The 22,588-nt window shown below is 47.4% G+C and overlaps 2 protein-coding genes across 3 annotated transcripts in view; both read left to right on the forward strand.

The window, feature by feature from the left end:
• The window catches only part of LOC308660171 (dehydrogenase/reductase SDR family member 13-like), a gene marked incomplete at its 5' end in the record, with an annotated part of 87,342 nt that overhangs the window by 59,132 nt on the left and 5,622 nt on the right, over window positions 1–22,588 (forward strand). The gene's annotated exons all lie outside the window — the stretch shown is intronic.
• LOC308674072 (dehydrogenase/reductase SDR family member 13-like) lies at window positions 1,215–22,588 on the forward strand. 2 transcript variants are annotated; one of them, XM_081338265.1, is made up of 5 exons: window positions 1,215–1,357; window positions 7,491–7,609; window positions 19,011–19,134; window positions 19,954–20,265; window positions 21,327–22,588. In XM_081338265.1, the coding sequence occupies exons 1-5, from the start codon at window positions 1,222–1,224 to the stop codon at window positions 21,584–21,586; spliced, it is 951 nt and encodes a 316-aa protein (XP_081194391.1). In that variant the 5' UTR covers window positions 1,215–1,221; the 3' UTR covers window positions 21,587–22,588. The 2 variants fall into 2 exon arrangements, with proteins under 2 accessions (XP_081194391.1, XP_081194392.1); XM_081338266.1 differs by having other exon boundaries at window positions 21,391–22,588.

Genomic DNA, 22,588 nt, shown 5'->3' on the forward strand with positions numbered 1-22,588 from the left:
CTTCCCAGCTCCCCCGTCTCTCCTGCAGGGCTGAACTGCCCCCAAAGCCTCCTGCTTCCTTCTCTGCATTGCTCCCGGCTTCTCTCCATCCTGCTGGGGGGGGAAACTGGAGCTTGGGGGGGGAGGGGGCAGAGCGGAAGCAGAGATTAAGAAAAGGGACTCCTGTCTCCACACCAAGTGAGTCCGGAAGAGCCTGAGCATCCAGTTTTGGTCACCACGATGTAAAAAAGGTGTTTGCACTCTGGAAAGAGCAGAAAGAAGAGCAAGAAAGATGATTAGGGGGCTGGAGGCTAAAACATATAGGGAACAGTTGCTGGAATTGGGTATGTGTAGTTTAACGAAGAGAAGAGTGAGGGGTTAGGGTTAGGGTCCTGTCAGTCCACTGCTGCTCTTTGCCTGGCTAGACAGATGGTGTTGCTGGCTGGCTGGGACAGGAGGCGGCTGGAAACCGGATTTTCAGTCCCCACCCCCATCCTGACCCAGTCCTACCCCCCCCCCCATCCTCTCGGCCTTAGCAGCTGGGCCCAGAGCCAAGGGACCGGCTGCAGCAGAAGGCCAAGTGGGTGGGTCATTCCCATCTCCCTCCCTCCCTCGCATTTCCTTCCTTCCTTCCTCCCTCCCATTTCCTTCCTTCCTCCCTCCCCTCATTCTCCTTGGTTCCTCCCTCTCTCCCTGCCATTTCCTTCCTTCCTCCCTTCTCTCCTTCTCCTTGTTCCTTCCTCCCTCCCTCCCATTTCCTTCCTTCCTCCCTCCCCTCGTTCTCCTTGGTTCCTCCCTCTCTCCCTGCCATTTCCTTCCTTCCTCCCTTCTCTCCTTCTCCTTGTTCCTTCCTCCCTCCCTCCCATTTCCTTCCTCCCTCCCTCCCCTCCTTCTCCTTGGTTCCTCCCTCTCTCCCTGCCATTTCCTTCCTTCCTCTCTTCTCTCCTTCTCCTTGGTTCCTCCCTCCCTCCCATTTCCTTCCTCCCTCTCTCCCTCCCATTTCCTTCCTCCCTCCCTCCCTCCCATTTCCTTCCCGACTTCCTCCTCCCATCTCCTCCCTCCTTTCCTCCCTCATTCCCATTTCCTTCCTTCCTCCCTTCCTAACCCAAGACGGGAGGGGAGAGGGCGGATTTCCCACGCGGGGAGGAGCGGGAGGCGGACCAGGGCGGGGACCGTCCCGGTAAAGTCCAAGCGCTCCCGGGCTGCGGGGCAAGGGAGCGGGGCCGGGCGGGCGAGCGGGCCATGGAGGCGGCGGCGGGGCGGGCGGCGGGCGCGGCGGGGCTGCTGGGGCTCTGCGCGCTGCTCTACTACAACTTGGCTTTGGCCACCCGGTGCCGGAACGCGGTCAGCCTGCGGGGCAAGACGGTTCTCATCACAGGTAGCTCCGGGGGCTGCTGCGCTCCCATCCCAGGCGGGGGGGGGGCGTCGAGGTTGGGGTGGGGGGCGCTGACATTAACGAAAGCGAGAAAGTCCGGCCAAAAAAGCCCCTTTGGAATAAAGCAGGTGAGACCCCAAAGGGGGGAGGGGAACCGGGAGGGTCCGCAGAGACCAGCCGTCCCCGGGGGCTGCCTCGCCCCTTGAGACCCCCCCCTTCCCGAGGCCGAGAGGAGGGGACGGGGAAGAGCCGGGCAGTCGCCGGAGGGGCGCAGGGGAGAAAGTCCAGGGATGGCCAGACTTCGGGAGGGCGAACAGATTAACAGAGCCGGAAGGGACCTTGGAGGTCTTCTAGTCCAACCCCCTGCTCAAGCAGGAGTCTCTTGACTGTCTTCTGTCTTCCTGAAAAGCTCCAGCGATGGAGCAGCCACAACATCTGGAGGCAAGGAGTTCCCCTGGTTAATTGTTCTCACTGTCAGGAAATTCCTCCTTAGTTCTAAGGTTGCTCCTCTCCTTGACGAGTTTCCATCCGTTGCTTCTTGTCCGGCCTTCCGGCGCTTTGGAGAACAGATGGACCCCCCCTTTCTCTATGGCAGCCCCCCAACGATTGGAAGAGTTCTCTCCTGTCAGTCCACGGCTGCCCTTTGCCTGGCTAGACAGATGGTGTTGCTGGCTGGCTGGGATAGGAGGCGGCTGGAAACCGGATTTTCAGGCTCTGCCGGACTCGCTTGGTGTGGAGACAGGAGTCCCTTTTCTTAATCTCTGCTTCCGCTCTGCCCCCCCCAATCTCCACCCCCCCCCCCAGCAGGATGGAGAGAAGCCGGGAGCAATGCAGAGAAGAAAGCAGGAGGCTTTCAGCCCTGCAGGAGAGACGGGGGAGCTGGGAAGCTTAGCAAGTAGGACGGCCCGTTCAGCGTTCCTGCAGAAGGACGCCAAGACAGTGAGATGATGGAAACAATTCCTGGCGCTGAGAGCGACTGCACCTAGAGTCGGAAACGACTAGCACGCATGTGCGGGGGAACCTTTACCTTTATCTATTTAAGTCTTTTTCCTCATACAAGCCATCCCAACACTTTTACATTTCTCATATCTTAAAACAAAAACAAAAAAGAGAAGAAGAAAAAAGAAATAATAGACTACTTGAAAAACACGTCCTTCTTAAGCTAAAATACATTTATTTATTTATTTATTCACATTTATATACCGCCCTATTCCCTGAGGACTCAGGGCGGTTTACAGGAAATTAAAAAATCCACCATACAAAAGTTAAAAAACCAAATTAAAAAATATTAAATTGACCCTGTATACTTAAAACCCCAATTAAAATTTCTCCTCAGCCTGGGCCCGAGAGCTCAAAGAGCCAGGTCTTCAGGCCCCGGCGGAATGATCGGAGGTCGGGGGCAGTCCTCAGCTCCACCGGCAGCTGGTTCCAGAGGGCAGGCGCTCCCACTGAGAAGGCCCTATCCCTGGGTGTCACCCGCCGGCAATCTCTCACCGGCGGCACCCTGAGCAGACCCTCCCTGTGGGAGCGCACTGGGCGAAGGGCGTTTGATGCCGGCAGCAGGTGTTCCCTCAAATAGCCCGGACCCAGGCCATGTAGGGCTTTATAGGTAATAACCAGCACCTTGAATTTCACCCGGAGGGCAACCGGAAGCCAATGCAGCTCACGGAGTAGAGGTGTTACATGGGAGTATCGGGAGACCCCCATTACAACTCGCGCGGCCGCATTCTGCACCAGTTGAAGCCTCCGAGTGGTCTTCAAGGGCAGCCCCATGTAGAGAGCGTTACAGTAGTCCAGACGGGAGGTAACAAGCGCATGAGTAACTGTGCGTAGGGCGTCTCGGTCCAGATAGGGACGCAACTGGCGCACCAGGCGAACCTGTGCAAAAGCCCCCCTGGTCACGGCTCCTATGTGGTCTTCAAAATTGAGCCGTGAGTCCAGGAGGACGCCCAAGTTGCGAGCCCTATCAACGGGGGGTAACACCTCACCCCCCATCGTTAGAGGTGGAATAAGTTGGTTAACCCGAGATGCCGATATGCACAGCCACTCAGTCTTGGCGGGATTGAGACGAAGCCTGTTTCTCCCCATCCAGACCTGAACCGCCTCCAGGCACCGGGACATCACGGAGAGGGCATCGCTGGGTTGGTTCGGGGTGGAAAGAAAAAGTTGGGTATCATCAGCGTACTGGTGATACCCCACCCCGAAACCACGAATGATCTCGCCCAGCGGCTTCATATAGATGTTGAACAGGAGAGGCGAGAGGACCGACCCCTGAGGAACTCCACAAATGAGAGACCTCGGGGCGGATCTCTGCCCTCCTGTCAACACCGACTGCGAGCGGCCCTGGAGGTAGGAGGAGAACCACCGTAGAACGGTGCCTCCCACTCCCAACCCCCTGAGACGCCGCAGCAGGATACCATGGTCGATGGTATCGAAAGCCGCTGAGAGATCTAATAGGACCAGGACAGAGGAGCAACCCCTGTCCCTAGCCCTCCAGAGATCATTCACCAGCGCGACCAATGCCGTCTCCGTGCTGTGTCCGGGCCTGAAGCCCGATTGGTACGGGTCCAGATAATCAGTTTCCTCCAGGAACAGAGGGAGCTGATGCGCCACCACACTCTCAACAACCTTCGCCAGAAAGCGAAGGTTGGAGACTGGACGATAGTTGTTTAAAACAGCCGGGTCCAAAGCAGGCTTCTTGAGAAGGGGCCTCACCACCGCCTCCTTCAAGGCGGCAGGGAAGACACCCTCCTTCAAAGAAGCAGTTATTACTGCATGGAACCAGCCTCGTGTTCCCTCCCGAGCCGCATAAGCTAGCCAGGAGGGGCACGGATCCAACAAACAGGTGGTGGTGCTCAGTCTCCCCATGATCCTGTCCACATCATCAGGGGAAACAGGGTCGAACTCAGTCCAGATAACATGCTCAAGACCGCCTGATTCCTCCACGTCAGACTCTGCCCAGTCAGAGTCCAGACCGGTCCGGATCCGAGCGATTTTGTCCGCCAGATGATGACTAAACTCCTCGGCTCGTCCCTGCAAGGGATCCTCTCTCACCTCCTGGTTAAGGAGGGAGCGAGTCACCCTAAACAGGGCGGCCGGGCGATTATCTGCGGACGCGATAAGGGCGGCAAAGTAGTTAGACTTCGCCGTCCTTATCGCCGCAAGATAAGACCTTATAAAGGTTCTTAACTGCAATCGGTCGGATTCGGATCGGCTGGATCTCCAACCGCTCTCTAGACCTCGTCTCCGACGCTTCATCTCCCGGAGCTCCACAGAGAACCATGGGGCCCAACGGGATCTGCGCCGGGTCAGAGGTCGCATGGGTACAACGCAGTCAATTGCCCTGGTGGCAGCCGTTTCCCAGGCCTCCACCAGAGCATCGACTGGGCTGTGGGTAAGGGTGATAGGTATAGGCCCAAGCGCCCTCTGGAACCGATCCGGGTCCATTAGGCGCCTGGGGCGGAACCACCTGGACGGTTCCGCCGCCCAGCGGCGGGGGGTGGCATGACGGAAAACCAGCCTCAGGAGGTGGTGATCTGACCATGACAGGGGGGTGATGGACGGGGAACCCCCTCCCAGATCGTCCAACCACTGTCCAGACAGGAACACCAGGTCGAGAGTATGATCCCCCTCATGGGTCGGGCCCTCAATAACCTGGGTCAGGCCCATGGCTGTCATGGAAGCCATGAACTCCCGAGCCAACTCCGACGACCCTCCCAGTGACGGCAGGTTGAAGTCACCCAGGACTATAAGCCTGGGGAACTCCACTGCCAACCCTGAGAGGGCGTCGAGCAGCTCAGGCAGGGCTGTTGCCACACAGCTGGGCGCCAGGTATGTAAGCAACAAGCCCAACTGAACCCGAGGACCACATCTCAAGAGGAGGGATTCACTCCCAGCCATCTGGACAATGGTGGCCTCCCGGGGACACAAAGTCTCCCGAATAACCACTGCCACTCCACCACCCCTGCCCTGAGCCCGCGGCTGGTGCAGCACCCGGAAACCCGGCGGGCATAACTCGGTGAGAGGCACCCCTCCCTCCGAGCCCAGCCAAGTTTCCGTGATGCACGCTAGATCCGCACATTCCTCCTCGATCAGGTCACGGATGAGGGGAGCTTTGTTGACTACGGATCTAGCGTTAAAATAGACCAACCTGAGCTCAGGGGCCTGATCACCCTCATCCCCGGGTAAGAGGGTGCTAACCGGAGGGTCGGAGCGCGCCACCGCTCGGAGATAGCGGGGGCGCGATCCCAGGTGTTGATATGGCCCTCCGCGCAAACACCTGCTGCCTTTCCCTATCGCCGTGGGGATTTGAAGCCCCACCCCCACATTCCCAGAACCAGCAGCCACCTCCTCCGACCCCGTCCCGTCGGGACCTCTAACAGGTCCAGACTGAGTGCCGGTTAAAGATTCCCTCCCTCCCCTCCCCTCCCTCCCCCTCCCTAACCTTTTAAAATAACCGGCTAAAAATTTTATCAGGGGCCTCTTAGTACGTCTCCACTCGAGGCCCCTAGTTAAGCCCAGCCACCTCTCGGAGCCCCAGCAATTGGGTCCGTCATCAAGGGGAATGTTAGAAAAGAAGGCTGGTCGTATCCAAGAGGGAGAAACCCCTCTGAGGGCGCACAAGTCCGAACCAGAGTATTGTAAACGAGCCATGAGATGGAACTGTCTATATGAGCCATTGTTCACAAATGGGGTCAAAAGATGTTAAGCTGATGGGATGTTAGTTCAGATGTAAAGAACATTAAGTCCGGAACGTGTCTTCATCCAGCAGTCTGCCAATCCGGCTCTGCTCTCACCTGAGCCGGTCCAGACAAGAGCTCATGACTGTCCTCTCACCTAGCCATGAAATCCAGCCTGGGATGGATAGGGGCAGCGTTGCTGGGGAGGCAAAAGTCCACCTTGCTAGTCTCTCACACCAGTAGGGGATTCATAGCCAGTCCAGAGCCGCCCTCTCACCACGGCCTGTCCAAGACTCCTTCCGGAACATCATAGGGAGGTCACGGGAACAGGAGAAAAAATGTCCCAAGTCCTGTTCCAGCATCCAGTCCATCTTAGAAAGTAGCAAGCAGACCATCCAGCACACAAATCCATTTCTAGGGCTGCAGGGAGCTCAGTTATAAATGTCAGATGCTCAGGTTCAAGCAGCCAAATCTCTATCATCCTCTGAAAAAAAGGAGACAGAAAAGTCTCTCCCATAGCCTCCACGCCGAAACGGGAATCCGCAGCCATTTTATAAGCGGAAAGGCCAGGAACAAGGTCTGTTCCAGAATGTGAATACCTTTTTCCTTTTCCTTGTTGGCTGGCACACTGGGAGAGAAGCTATCACAGCTTGGTTTTCTCCAAAGTTTATCATCTCAAATCCACACCTTTATTCATTCCTTGCACTGGCCGCCCATCCCTCCTCATTCCCCATTGGCTGAGGTACTCTGAGGTTACATTTTCTCTGACCGCCTTCTACATATTTCCTGCTACCCTCCTCGAATACATTAAACCATACATTGCGTGTGCATTATAATTAGGAGATTATATATACAAGGAGAAGGGACGCGGTGGCTCAGTGGATTAGGACGCTGAGCTTGTCGATCAGAAGGTCGGCAGTTTGGCGGGTCGAATCCCGAGTGCCGCGTAGCAGAGTGAGCGCCTGTTACTCGTCCCAGCTTCTGCCAACCTAGCAGTTCGAAAGCAGGTAAAAATGCAAGTAGAAAAATAGGGACCACTCCGGTGGGAAGGTAACAGTGCTCCGTGCGCCTTTGGCGTCTAGTCATGCCGGCCACATGACCACGGAGACGTCCTCGGACAAGCACTGGCTCTTCGGCTTTGAAACGGAGATGAGCACCGGCCCCTAGAGTTGGAAACGACTAGCATGCATGTGCGGGGGAACCTTTACCTTTACCTTTATATACAAGGAGCGCCAGCTAATATCGAATAGTCTGTTGAGCATAGTGTGTTAGCTTGTTTTCAGGTTCTGGGTTATTTTATGGTTTCTTAGAACAATAGGTTTTTTCCCGTTCTTCAGGTTTAGTTTTGCCTTTCCTGTTGTCCAATTTTTTTAGTTTCCCCTTTCCTGTTACCTGCACCACATGACACCAGCAAAGGCTGGCTGATCTCAGCGAATCCTTTCTCTGCCCTTTCCTAGGTGGAAATACTGGGATCGGGAAGGCCACAGCGGTGGATCTGGCCCGGAGAGGCGCCCGTGTCATTCTGGCCTGCCGCGACAAAGCAAGAGGAGAATCGGCTGTGTGCGACATCAGACGGGTAAGTGCCTGCTGTGCGGGTCTCTCCTTCCTTCTGTTCTTCAGCACTCAGGGCTTTTCCTGATGGTTTTTATTTACTTATTTAGCGCATGGCATCTACCGAGATCATGCAATTCCTTATATGCAATGCAGATAAAATGCAGCATATAGGCAGATACAAATGTAAGTTTAAAGTAGGAACAAATATGTGTATATCAAATAAGTGGTCAGTACAATGTTGTTGTTAGTTGCGAAGTCGTTCCGACCCATTGCGACCCTATGGACAATGTTCCTCCAGGCCTTCCTGTCCTCGACCATCTTCTGGAGTCCCTTTAAACTCAGACCTACTGCTTCAGTGACTCCAACCAGCCACCTCATTCTCTGTCGTCCCCTTCTTCTCTTGCCCTCAACCTTTCCCAGCATTAGGCTCTTCTCCAGTGAGTCCTTCCTTCTCGTTAGGTGGCCAAAGTATTTGAGTTTCAACGTCATGATCTGGCCTTCTAAAGAGCAGTCGGGGTTGATCTCCTCTAGGACTGACTGGTTTGATCATTTTGCAGTCCAAGGGAGTCACAGGAGTCTTCTCCAGCACCATAGTTCAAAGGCCTCAATTCTTTGGCACTCAGCCTTTCTTATGGTCCAACTTTCACTGCCATACATTGCAACTGGGAAAACCATAGCTACTGAGATCATGCAATTCCTTATATGCAGTGCAGATAAAATGCACTATACATGCAGATGCAAATGTAAGTTTAAATAAAGTATGAACAAATATGTGTATATCAAGTATGTGGACAGTACAATAAATATAAAATATTAAGTTAGGGTAAAACCACAAAATCGCCATAATATGGCACTACAGAGTCAGATGTTATACAGGTAGTCCTTGATTTACAATAGTTAGTTTAGTGATTATTCAAAGTCTGAAGGCACTTATGACCATTTTTCACACTTAAAGACTGTTAGGAAATATGTTGTTGAAAACATGGTTTGTTTAACAGAGTATTATTAATACACAGTGGAAGTTGTACTGGGACTTTTAGGCAAACAGTAATGCACTAACACGAGTTTTATAACTTATTTTTACTCAGACAACAAAAAGAAACACAGTAAGAAATAGTCCAAGTATCAATCCAGTATCATGCACATAAAAGTCAGTCCATAAAAAACATAGTATCAAAATACAAAAGCTGCTTACCAATATCAAAAACAATATACACTGTAGCAAGCAGTTGATTCTTGAGAGAATAAATATCAAGTTAGCAAACAAGAGAACAAGAGGTATCCAAACACTAACATCAAACACATATACAAGAACAACTATGTGTAACATCTAACTCTCTTTTATGTGGAATAATTACAGCCACACCCTTAGGTCGTTTAACTCCTTAAAGGTGCTTTTACTCCATTATATAATATTGTCACCCAAATCAAGTTTAATCTCTAACAATCTCCCCTTTTGGGTGGCATATTATACATATATTTTCACAATCTCAAATTACACATATCACAAACAGATTTATGCTTTATAGCACCCTGAGCTTTAGTAAACTGGTCAGCAATATTATCTTCAGTTGCACAATATTCCAGTTTAATCAAATTATCTTTAACACATTGTCTGACATTTAGATACCGTAGATCCGTATGTTTTGATCTAGTTTTCACTGCAGCATTAGTTGCTAATTTTATAGCTGCTTGATTGTCTTCATACACTTTTATTGGTTCATTACAATTTAAACCCATATCAAACAATAATTGTTTCCATACCAATAGCTCAGTACATAATAAAGATAAACAAGAAAATTCGGATTCAGTTGTTGATAAGCTTATATGCTTCTGTCTGTTAGACCTCCATCCTACTAAAGCGTTTCCCAATAATACAACCAATCCTGAAGTGGATTTTCTGGTTACAGTATCAGATGCAAAACTAGCATCTGCAAATGCTTTTAGTTCCAATTCCTTTGTTGGCTCTAGATATAGAGAATAATGTATGGTGTGCTTCAAATATCTTAAAACTCTTTTCGCACCTTGCCAACATCTGGTTGTAGGATTCTCACAATATCTAGCTAAATGATTAACTGTAAATGCTATGTCAGGTCTTGACCAGTTACATAAATACATCAAGCTGCCTATTAATGATTGATATATCTTTTTATCAAAGACATTGCTGTTATCTGCTGAACTCTCAAAACCTTGAACCATAGGTGTTTTTACTGGTTTACAGTTTTCCATATTATAACGTTTCAGCAAACCATTAATTTTCTTAGCTTGAGACAGTTTAAATCCTTTACTAGTCCTGACAATATCCAGCCCTAGATAATGACTAATAGCTCCTAGATCTTTTACTCTAAATTTTCTTTTTAACCCTGAAATTATTCTTTCAGTTTCTGTTTCATCTTTTGCTATAATAGCAATATCATCAGTGAATAATAATAACAATGATAATTCACTATTTTGCTGTTTTATAAATAAACAAGGATCTGCAATACTAGCTTTAAATCCCAAACTATTTAACTCTTTTACTAAACATCTATTCCACTCATAACCTGACTGTTTTAAACCATACAAACTCTTATTCAGTTTCCAACAGTACCCTACCTTACTTTCTATTCCTGATGGAACTTTCATATATATATCATGGTTTAATGTTGCATGCAAATAAGCAGTTTCAATATCTACATGTTTTATACTATAATTCTTATTTGCTGCCCAAACTAAAGCAGCCCTAAGAGTGGAAGCTCTTAACGTTGGGGAAAATACTTCATCATAATCACTATTATTCTGTGCAAATCCTTGAGCAACTAATCTTGCTTTATGTATTACCTCTCCTGTAACACTTTCTTTCAGTTTAAAAACCCATTTACATCCAATTAACTTTTCTGTTTTAGGTATTTTAACCTCTTGATAAACATTAAGATCTTGCAAAGACTTTATTTCTTTATCCATAGCTACTTTCCAATTCTTTCTTTCATTCTCAGGATACATTTTTATTTCTTCAACATTAGAAGGTTCAATGTCTATTTGACAAATTAAACCTGCCTCGAAACGATCAGGCTGTCGTCTTTCCCTGTTAGACCTTCTGAGAATTATTGGACTTATAGGTACATTTACATTATTATCTTCTTCCTCTCCTGTCTCCACTATCAGTGGTTCTTGTTTGATCTCTCTAGCAGGTTCCTCCTCTTCTTTATCACTTTCATTTGAGGAGTTAGTTAAATCTTGTTGAGGAATATATACAATATCTTCTACCCTTTCCCAGCCTGACTGTTCTTGAAAAACAGCGCTAGAACTACAATAAATGTTTTTAGTACCTTTCTCCCAGAACCGATAAGACTTATGGTTTAACTCATAGCCAACAAAAAATAATTGTTTAGCTCTATGTTCTCCTTTATTTCTTATTGAACTTGGAATATGTACCCAAGCAGGTGTCCCAAATGTGTGAATATAACTAAGATTTGGTTTTCTCTTATACCATAAGGTATAAGGAATTTTACCTGTAGCTGAACTAACCACATTGTTTAAAATATGATTAGCACATTTTGCTGCTTCTCCCCATAAGCTATCAGGTAAACCAGAATCTTCAATCATAGATCTAATCATAGCTTGCAATGTTTGGCCCCTCCGTTCAACAAATGCATTATGCTGAGGTCTATAAGGAGCTGTACGTCTATGCTCTATTCCCTCTGAAACTAACAGCTCATTGAACTGTTTATTAACAAACTCAGTTCCATTGTCTGTTATTATGGTTTTTACATTTAACTGAGTTTTCCTTTGTACAAACTTGAGCCAATTAGATATTGTTTGTATAGTTTCAGTTTTTGACGTAAGGAGATAACAGAACCCATATCTGCTATAATGGTCTAGAATATTTAATATGTAGCAAGCACCCCCTAAACTGGGTTTCATAGGACCTATCAAATCCATAAATACCAGTTCTAATGGAGTTGTGGTTTTAAATCCATCTAACCTATTAGCTGGTGCTGCCCTGCTCTTTTCTCTACCACATACGTTACACTGCAGATATTTCTTACAAGCCTTTAACTTCAACCCATTAGACAAAGCTACAGTTCTTTTTAGTGTATTAAAATTCACATGACCCAATCTTCTATGTAATAAATGAATACATTCATCATGTGGTTTTTGATTTGTACAAGTAGTAGCCATTATAATAGGATCATTGCTAATTACAAACAAACCATCTTTCATATTAGCTATTAAGTTCACTTCATTCTTTTGAATAAGACATTCCTCCCCTTGGAAAGTAACTTTAAAACCTGCTTCCAATAATGCCTTAACTGATAATAGATTATAATCACATCTGGGAACATATAGCATTTCCAAATTTTGTTTTAAAAATGAACAGTAAACCTTACCCTCTCCAGAGACCTTGACTCTCCAGCCATTAGCCATAGAAATATATTTTTTACTAGACCTTATATTCTCAAAATCCCTTTTTATTTTTGAAATACAGTGTGTAGCTCCACTATCTACCACCCACCAATTGTGGTTATTAGTAGTTCTATTAGCTACAGCTACATTAATCAGCTTTTTATTCTTTCTATGGCTTTCCTTTCTCTGACAATTACTATTCTGACAAAACTTAGCAATATGTCCCTTTAACCCACAATTAAAGCATTTCCTTAAAATATAAGCAGATTCAGTCTTCTTTATTTCTTGTTGCAATGGCTCTCTCAACTGTTTTCTCTCCATACGACATCTTGATTCTTCCAACAACCTTCCAGTTATTGAAGAAACAGTTAGGTCTTCTTTGGACAAAACCTCCAAGGACGATACAAAGGCATCGTAGCTCTCATCCAATGATGATAAAATGATGTAAACCTGGTGAAGCTCTGAGAAAATAAGTTCTTTTTCTTGCAGTTCCAACAAAGTTGCTTTTATAAAGTTAAGGTGAGCTAACATATCGCCATTCTTTTCCAGTCTAGCTCTAAATAGCTTTCCGGTAAGATTTATATGAGCACCAACACTGTCCCGAACAAAAATCTTTTTCAACTTAGCCCAACATTTAGCAGCAGATTCTTCTCCACGCACATGCACTGTTGGTCTCCTAATGTTAGCCCAATGATAGATAAAGCTTTATCATTGTCTTTATTGAAGTCTACAATCTTCTTGTTATCTTCTTCATTAGTTGGATCCCAGGCAGTTACATCAGGAGGACTATGGACTATTTTCCAAAGACCTTGATTTTGTAATAGCAAACTACATTGTGTAGACCAGGATGCGTAGTTTGACCCATTAAGCCGGGTAATGCAGAATGGATTGAATAGTCCTTGTGCCATTGTCTGAATTTGAAAACTCAGTTAGGAAATATAAATACAATACTGTGCCTGTCCTCAGCACCACACTGGATCAGGGCCCATAACCATTGTTAGGAAATATGTTGTTGAAAACATGGTTTGTTTAACAGAGTATTATTAATACACAGTGGAAGTTGTACTGGGACTTTTAGGCAAACAGTAATGCACTAACACGAGTTTTATAACTTATTTTTACTCAGACAACAAAAAGAAACACAGTAAGAAATAGTCCAAGTATCAATCCAGTATCATGCACATAAAAGTCAGTCCATAAAAAACATAGTATCAAAATACAAAAGCTGCTTACCAATATCAAAAACAATATACACTGTAGCAAGCAGTTGATTCTTGAGAGAATAAATATCAAGTTAGCAAACAAGAGAACAAGAGGTATCCAAACACTAACATCAAACACATATACAAGAGCAACTACGTGTAACATCTAACTCTCTTTTATGTGGAATAATTACAGCCACACCCTTAGGCCGTTTAACTCCTTAAAGGTGCTTTTACTCCATTATATAATATTGTCACCCAAATCAAGTTTAATCTCTAACATTGCAGTATGGTCACAGGATCAAAATTCGGATGCTTGGCAACTGAATCACATTTATGACGGTCGCAGTGACCCGGTGTCATGCAATCTACTTTTTGAGATGTTCTGACAAGCAAAAACAATAGGGAAGCCATATTAGCAAACAAGTTACCAATTTAACAATTTAGCATGATTGGCCTTCAAATTGTTTTCTAACTTGTGTTGGTAAAGCGACACCCTGCAGAGCCAGTGTTGGGAGACCTGCGCCATCCTGGGGTCATGCAATCTGACAAAGTCCAGGGGGAATCCAGATTCACTTAACAACCATGTAATTTATTTAACAACGGTGGTGATTCACTTAACAACTGTGGCAAGAAATTAACTTAACAACTGTTAAATATTAAGTTAGGGTAAAACCATGATAAAATCACCATAATATGGTGCCATAGAGTTGCAGTGGGATGTTATAATTCGTTATCTAAGGAAGCTAAAAACCTTTAACTGCTTCTGGTGTGAATTGAAATTTCTTAATGAGACTTTCTTGGGCTATATGTTTTATTGTTTGTTCCTGTCAAGGAATTGTGCAGCAGCTGTCCAGATGAAATTTAATTTACCTCAGGATATTCCTCTGGTTCTGTAAATATATATATTTACAGCAGTCTTTGTCATCATCCAGAGAGAAAGAACACAAGATAGTCAGGAATACAGGGATATCACGGATATTCTGGATGATGACAAAGACTGCTGTAAGTGTGTGTGTGTGTGCGTATTTATGTATATATAAATAGCTTTTATCCGTGGGCTGTTAGGCTTTTAAATGGGACATAATCTTATGCAGAATTGACTTGGGAGGCCGGTGTGTGGTGTAGTTGGTTCACATAGTGTGGTGGGATGGAGGGTTTGTTGTCACTGTGTGTTGGGGGGAGAGAGCAGGGGGGGAGGCTCAGCTAATCTCAATGTACACATGTTGTACTTTGACAATAAAGGTTTATTATTATTATAGTCTTTGAAATCATCCAGAAAAAAAGAACACAAGCTAGTCAGGAGCACAGGAATATCCTGAGGTAAATTAAACTTCATCTAGACAGCTGATGCACAATTTCTTGACAGGAACAAACAATAACACATATAGCCCAAGAAAGTCTCCTTAGGAAATTCACACCAGAAGCAGTTAAAGGATTTTAGTTTCCTTAGATATCAAATTATAACACCCCACTGCAACTCTATGGCCCCATATTATAGTGACTTTATCATGGTTTTACCCTAACTTAATATTTTATCATTTACATAACTGTAACTGTAACTGTAACTCAAACTATATAAATATAAATTATAACTATACTTATAAATGCTCCGCCCCAAGGTCCCGGGAGTGAGGATGTGCAGCCTCCTGAGCTCCGGCTGGTGTACCTGAATGCCAGGTCTGTCGCTAATAAAGCTCCTCTCGTCCGCGACTTGGTCGAGGGTGAGCAGGCGGACCTGGCTTGCATCATGGAGACTTGGTTGGGCCCAGAGGGCGGGATTCCTCTGGTTGATCTTTGCCCACCAGGTTTCGGGGGCTACACCGGCCTCGGGCTCAGGGTAGGGGTGGGGGAGTGGCTGTTGTTATGAGGGAGACCTTGTGTCCGCGGGAGGCCACCGTCCCCCAGATAGTCGGGTGTGAGTCTCTCTTTCTGAGATGCGGCCCTGGTGTGCAGTTGGGCTTGCTGCTGGTGTACCTTTCGCCTAGTCACGCAGCAGCAGCCCTGCCTGAGCTTCTCGATGTCCTCTCTGGGTTGGTGATTGAGTTCCCGAAACTTATAGTTTTGGGGGACTTCAATCTACCATCGCTGGGAGGATCATCTGAGTTGGCTCGGGAGTTCATGGCTTCCATGATGGCCATGGACCTGACGCAAGTAATTTCTGGACCGACTCATGAGGGAGGCCACACCCTTGACCTAGTTTTCTTATCTGGACGGTGGTTAGATGATCTTGGGGGCTCTCCAATTGCTATGCCCCTGTCATGGACCAATCATCATCTCCTGCGGCTGGTCTTCCGTTTTGCCACCCCCCACCATGGGTGCGTGGAACCAATTAAATGGTACCGCCCCAGACGCTTAATGGATCCCGAGAGATTCCAGGCGGCGCTGGGGTCCCCACCTGCCTCCTTTGCTCACAGCTCGGCAGATGCCTTAGTGGAAGCCTGGGAAAGGACAGCCACTGAGGCTCTTGACCGAGTTGTACCCTTGCGGCCCCTGACCCGGTGCAGATCCCGTCGAGCTCCATGGTTCTCCGCGGAGCTCCGGGAGATGAAGCATCGGAGACGGGGCCTAGAGAGCGGTTGGAGATCCAGCCGATCCGAATCCGACCGATTGCAACTAAGAGCCTACATTAGGTCTTATCTCGCTGCGATAAGGGAGGCGAGGTCTAACCACTTCGCTACCCTTATCGCGTCTGCAGATAATCGCCCGGCCGCCCTGTTTAGGGTGACTCGCTCCCTCCTGAATCAGGAGGTGAGGGAGGAACCCTTGCAGGGTCGTGCCGAGGAGTTTAACCAACATCTGTCGGACAAAATCGCTCGGATTCGGACCGGTCTGGACTCTGACTGGGCAGAGTCTGACGATCAGGACACGGGCGGTCTTGTCGATATTACCTGGGAGGAGTTTGATTCTGTGACTCCGGAGGAAGTGGACAGGATTATGGGGAGGCTGAGCTCCACCACATGTTTATTGGACCCGTGCCCTTCCTGGCTGGTTTATGCAGCCCGGGAGAGGACGCGCAGCTGGTTCCAGGCAGTTATATCGGCTTCTTTGAGTGAGGGTAGCTTCCCTGCCATCTTGAAAGAGGTGGTGGTGAGGCCTCTCCTCAAGAAGCCTGCCTTGGACCCAGCTGTATTGAACAACTTTCATCCGGTCTCCAACCTTCGCTTCCTTGCGAAGGTTGTTGAGAGTGTGGTGGCGCATCAGCTCCCTCTGGTCCTGGATGAAGCGGATCATCTAGACCCGTACCAATCGGGTTTCAGGCCTGGGTACAGCACGGAGACGGCATTGGTCACGCTGGTGAATGATCTCTGGAGGGCTCGGGACAGGGGACATTCGACCTCTCAGCGGCTTTCGATACCATCGACCATGGTATCTTGCTGCGGCGTCTCAGGGGATTGGGAGTGGGAGGCACGGTTTTACAGTGGTTCTCCTCCTATCTCCAGGGACGTTCGCAGTCGATGTTGACAGGAGGGCAGAGGTCGACCGCGAGGTCTCTCGTTTGTGGAGTTCCTCAGGGGTCGGTCCTCTCGCCTCTCCTGTTCAACATCTATATGAAACCGCTGGATGAGATCATTCGTGGTTTGGAGTTGGGTATCATCAGTATGCTGATGATATCCAGCTTTTTCTTTCGACCCCAAACCACCCCAGTGATGCCCTCAACGTGATGTCCCGTTGCCTGGAGGCGGTCCGGGTCTGGATGGGGAGGAACAGACTTCAATGCAACCCCGACAAGACTGAGTGGCTTTGCATACCTTCATCCCGGGTCTATTCGGATATTCCATCTCTTTCTATGGGGGGTGAATCACTACCCCCTTTAGATAGGGCTCGCAACTTGGGAGTCCTCCTAGATTCACGGCTCACCTTGGAAGACCACATAGTGGCTGTGACTAGGGGGGCTTTTGCCCAGGTTCGCCTGGTGCACCAGTTGCGGCCCTATCTAAGCCGGGATGATTTATGCACGGTCACTCATGCGCTTGTGACCTCTCGTCTAGACTACTGCAACACTCTCTACATGGGGCTGCCCTTGAGGACCACCCGGAGGCTCCAACTGGCACAGAATGCAGTCGCGAGAGTTGTGTTGGGAGTCTCCCGATACTCCCATGTTACACCTCTGCTCCGTGAGCTGCATTGGTTACCAGTTGTCTTCCGGGTGAGATTCAAGGTACTAGTAATGGTGTTTAAAGCCCTACATGGCAGGGGTCCGGAGTACCTCAGGGAACACTTGCTGCCGGCATCAACCTCCCTGCGCCCTGTGTGTTCCCATAGAGAGGGTCTCCTCAGGGTGCCACCGATCAGAGAATGTCGATTGGTGGCCCCCAGGGGGAGATCCTTCTCTGTGGGCGCTCCGGAACTATGGAATCAGTTACCGGTAGAGCTCCGGATGGCGCCCGATCTTCGCTCCTTTCGCCGCGATCTGAAGACGTTTTTGTTTGCACAAGCCGGCCTGGCCTGATGGGGGATTGGTGGGGTTTTTATTCTTGTATTTTTATTGTTGTATTTTTTGGGGTTTTTATAAATGTAGTATATTATTGTTTTAACGTGCAACTATTTAATCTCCTTTTAATATTTGTAACTTTGTTTTTTATTCTTGCCCTGTGAACCGCCCTGAGTCCTTCGGGAGAAGGGCGGTATAGAAATATTAATAAAATAAAATAAATAAATAAATAAATAAATAAATATAAGAATAAATACAAATATAAATATACCTGTCAGGAACACAGGAACATTGTGAGGTAAATCTTAACAGCACACAGAGGACACAGAAGAAAAAGGCGGGAAAGAAGGGAACCTCCCCCTCCGCACCCATGGCAACCAATCAGAGTGCAGATTGCCTCATGCAGGAGCCAGCACTCTCCAACCAATCAACTAAGATGAATTTGAGATCCCAACTCTTCTGATGCACCCCGGTCACCCTGCGGACCCCCGAGCCATTCCCCACTTGAAGAGCTTTGCCTTCAATTCTGGCCAGTCCTGTCCGGGTTCTGTCCGGGGGGGCTCCATATTTTGGGGGCAGCTGCATTCCTGAAAGTGCTTTTCTTGGATCTGCATGATCCGTTTGGTTCCGTTTATTAAAACTCATTCATTTTAACTGCCCTTCTTCATTCTAGACCGTAAGACTGTGATATATTATTATAGAATAACAGAGTTGGAAGGGACCTCGGAGGTCTTGTAGTCCAACCCCCTGACCAAGCAGGAGACCCCGAACCATTTCAGACAAGTGGTTGTCCAGTCTCTTCTTAAAAGCCTCCAGTGTTGGAGCATTCACAACTTCTGGTGGCCAGCTGTTCCACTGGTTAATTGTTCTCACTGTCAGGAAATTTCTCCTTAGTTCCAGGTTGCTTCTCTCCTTGATTAGTTTCCATTCGTTGCTTCTTGTCCTGTCCTCGGGTCCTTTGGAGAATAGCTTGACCCCCTCCTCTTCTTTGGGGCGGCCCCTTAATTAAACAAATTAAACCACACTTGTTTTATGAATCCAGGATCCCCATTGATTTTGCTTGTGGGAACCCTCTTGGGACAATTACAAACAGTAACCACACGATCCCAAGACACCGCACCATGAGAAATAATGCTGGTCACCAAGCACATGAATTCTGATCACATGGCCCCTGGGGATGCTGCGATTGTGAGGATCGGTCGTAAATCACTTTTCTCGGGCAGTATTGTAATTTCGAATGGTTGCAAGTCGAGGACTGCCTATATTGTTTTATTGCACACCACCTGGAGTGATTGTCAGGAGGCGAGCAGACATGGGTAGCAGGCGAGTAAACTGGGATCAGCCTTTGAAGCCGCACCCGATCCCGATTCTTCTCAGGATTCCTTCTGCTCCTTTTCCAGGAAAGCGGGAACTCGGAGGTGATCCTGATGATCCTGGATCTGGCCAACCTCAACTCCGTGCGAGCTTTTGCACAGACCTTCTTAAAATCGGAGCCCCGTCTGGACATCCTCATCAACAATGCCGGTGGGTGCCGAGCAGACCCCCCTCCGGGGTATCTGGGTGAGGAAATGGGAATTTTGTGGGGGTTTCCAGGATTTCTCTTCCTTTGGGGGTTTGGCTGTGACTTCAGAAGCAGCTCTCTCCTCTTTGTGGTTGGTTGCTTTTGGTATCCCACCTTTATTATTATTTTTACAAGTAAGTTGAGGTGGCGAACAGATCCAGCACGCCTTCCTCCTCCTATTTTTCTCAAAACAACAACCCTGTGAAGTCGATTGGGCTGAGAGAGAATGATCCAATTTGCTTTCACGGCTAAAGTGGGACTAGAATCCTCAGACTCCTGGTGATTGGCCCAAAGTCTCCCAGTTGTCTTTCTTGCCTAAGGCAGGATTTGAATTCATAGCCTCCTGCTTTCTAGGTTTAACCACTAGAACAAATTGGGTGCTTTAGAGATAGCCTACAACTTATGACCATTATGGTTGTAATGTGTAATAGTTATAAAGTGGGTCACCCCTGTGACTACTATGATTTCATGACCTTTGTTAAGCCAGTCGTGAAGTGAACCATTTGTTCACTATGGGGTGTTTTTGCTGAAAAGTGGATGTAAACTCTGTTTTTTGACAAAAATGTTGTAAATCCTCCATCACATGACGGTGGGCCAGGTTGTAAAGTGAACACCAATTCCCAAGCGCCTATAATGTGATCATGTAACACTGGGGGGGGAGCCGTTGCAACTTTGGAACTGGGTTGTAAATACATTTTGGGCATCTGTTGTAACTTCGAATGATCACAAAGTGACACGTTGCAAATTGAAGACTACCTGGAATTTGCTTACTTTTTTGGCAGGGATCTTTAAGGACGGTCAAACCGCTGATGGCTTTGACCTGGGTTTCCAAGTCAACCATCTGGCCCACTTCCTGCTGACCCACCTGCTCCTGGATCGGCTGAAGCGCTGCACCCCGAGCCGGATTATAATTGTGACCTCAAATATGCATTACTTTGGGGAGATTGACTTTCGGACTATCCACAAGCCGGCCGAGAGTCTTTGGCAGACCGTACAATCGTACTCCAACAACAAACTAGCCAACATTCTCCACTCACGAGAATTGGCCAACCGGCTGGAAGGAACCAACGTCACCTGCTACGCAGTTCATCCAGGTGAGTGGAGGTCCCTTCCTCTCCTCCTATTCCTTCTCCCCTTTGCTTCCTCTGCTCCTTTGCCTACATTTACCTTTCCTCCTGCTCTTCCTCCTCCTCCTCCTCCTCCTCCTCCCTTCTTCCTCCTTCCTCTCCTCTTCTTCCCCATCCACCTCATTCTCCTCCTCCTCCTCCTCCCTTCTCCTCCTCCTCCTCCTCTCCACAAGCCCCCCTCCCTTCTAGCACTGATGACGTTCCCAGGTTGAGTCATGAAATGTCTGTGTCACGGTTCCGATAGGTGAAACCAATTAAAAGAACTTCAAGACAAAGATTTCTTCCTTAAAGCACATTTTATTCAGGAAAAAAGTATTGGCACTTACATAGTTGAACCCAAGACTGAAGTTCCCTCCCCCTGATACAATGCAACAAGTTGCAGTTCCCACCACAGAAAGGCTGTCATAAATCACATTCACCAATTATTCTAAAACCTGGGCTCTCCTCCCAACTTTTCAACCCACCAAAACTTTATCTAACCTTCACCTTATGTTCACACACAGCTGCAATTGTTGTGGTAGCATTCCCCTCCTCCCCCCTTCTACATCTAAATGTCTCAAACATCAGGAAAAGCACAGTCAAAGCAAAAAGTAAAATGGTTGCAGTTTCTTAATTGTCACATTGTTGACATCCTGCAAGAAAACAGCCAAGGACTGTATTAGTTGCCCCACTGCAATGACTTCATGCATGCAAAGGAGCACGCATGCTCGCAAACACACATGCACACAGAAACACACACACACACACACACACACAGAGAGAGAGAGAGAGAGAGAGAGAGAGAGAGAGAGAGAGAGAGAGAGAGAGAGAGAGAGAGAGAGAGAAAGCCGCTGGCATCCTCACCCACTCAGCGTGAGCTCTTAAACTTCTGAGACATTTCCTATGTTGCCCAAAGGGTGCCTTGCGGCCCATGGTTCCCGGTGGGAAATGGGTACTGTGCAAAGGGATCATTCAGGATCTCCCTCCCTCTCCCCCCCCTTTTGGGTAATCTTCCATCTGCAGCCTGTTCTCTCTTCCTTTGATTTCAGGACTTGTTAAAACCGAAATTTTTCGCTTCTGTCCCCGTCGGCTCTTCTGGTGTGTTTGGTTCAGGAAGCCGTTCAGCCGAAATTGTGATTCTGGTGCCCAGACCACCATCTACTGCGCCACCGAGGAGGGCATCGAGCGGCTGAGCGGGCAGTATTTTGTGGACTGCCAGCCAAAGGTGCCCAGTCGACAGGCCCGCGATGACCAGCTGGCCAAGAAGCTCTGGGAATTCAGCGAGAGGCTGCTGGGACTGACCAGCTAAATTTGTCCACTTTAAATTTCTCCCCTTATTTTTTTCTGAGGTGAAGGTAGGAAAACACACAGAAAAGCACGCACAGAATAACAGCAAAGCACCTGGGCAATTGGCACAGCCCCCCTCCCCCCCCCCCGGGCTGTGTGCTTTCTCCATGGTACTTCTCTGTCTCCATGGAAATGACTGCAACTCGAAGGATACCTCTGTTAAAGAGCAGGTTGACCTCGACGTACAACCACGGTTGAGCCCAAAAGCTCTGTTGTTAAGTGAGACATTTGTTATGTGAGTCTTGTCCCATTTTACAACCTCCCTTGCCTCTATTGTTAAGTGAATCATTGCGGTTCAGCCACATCCATTACTTTAAGTGTCCATTGTTCTATTGTAGGTAAATCTTCTTTCTTCCAATGTTTCGCCACCAAAAGTCTAGCTGCCGTTATTAAATGTAACATTAATTCGGTTTCTGTAACAGTACAGCCCAAAATAATCCCCAGTAAAAATAACTGCAGAGTAAATCTTATCTTTTTCTTAAAAACTTTCTGAAGAATCCACCATATTTTTATCCAAAAGGCTTTAACATTTTTACATGTCCACCATATATGAAAATAAGTAGCCTCATCACTATTACATCTCCAACACTTAGGTGGTTGGTTTGGATAAATACATGCTAACTTTTTAGGGTCTAAATGCCATCTATAAAGCATCTTATAAAAATTCTCTCTTAAGTTTTGCGCTTGTGTGAATTTTACATTTCTAACCCAATTTTTCCCCCAAGTATCCATCATTATGGGTTCTTGAATATTCTGAGCCCATTTTATCATACAATCTTTAACTAACTCCGATTCTGAATCTATCTCTATTAGTGCATTATATAGCCTTTTTATATGCAAGTGACTTTGATCTCTAATTTGCTTTATCAGATTTTCATCAACTGTTATTATACCAATTTTCTGATCTTCTTTCCATCTGGCTTGTAGTTGTGTATACTGAAACCAAGTCTGTACTATCTTTTCT

The sequence above is a fragment of the Vipera berus genome (assembly GCF_964194415.1).
Source record: "Vipera berus genome assembly, chromosome: 1".
In the NCBI taxonomy this organism is placed as follows: domain Eukaryota; kingdom Metazoa; phylum Chordata; class Lepidosauria; order Squamata; family Viperidae; genus Vipera; species Vipera berus.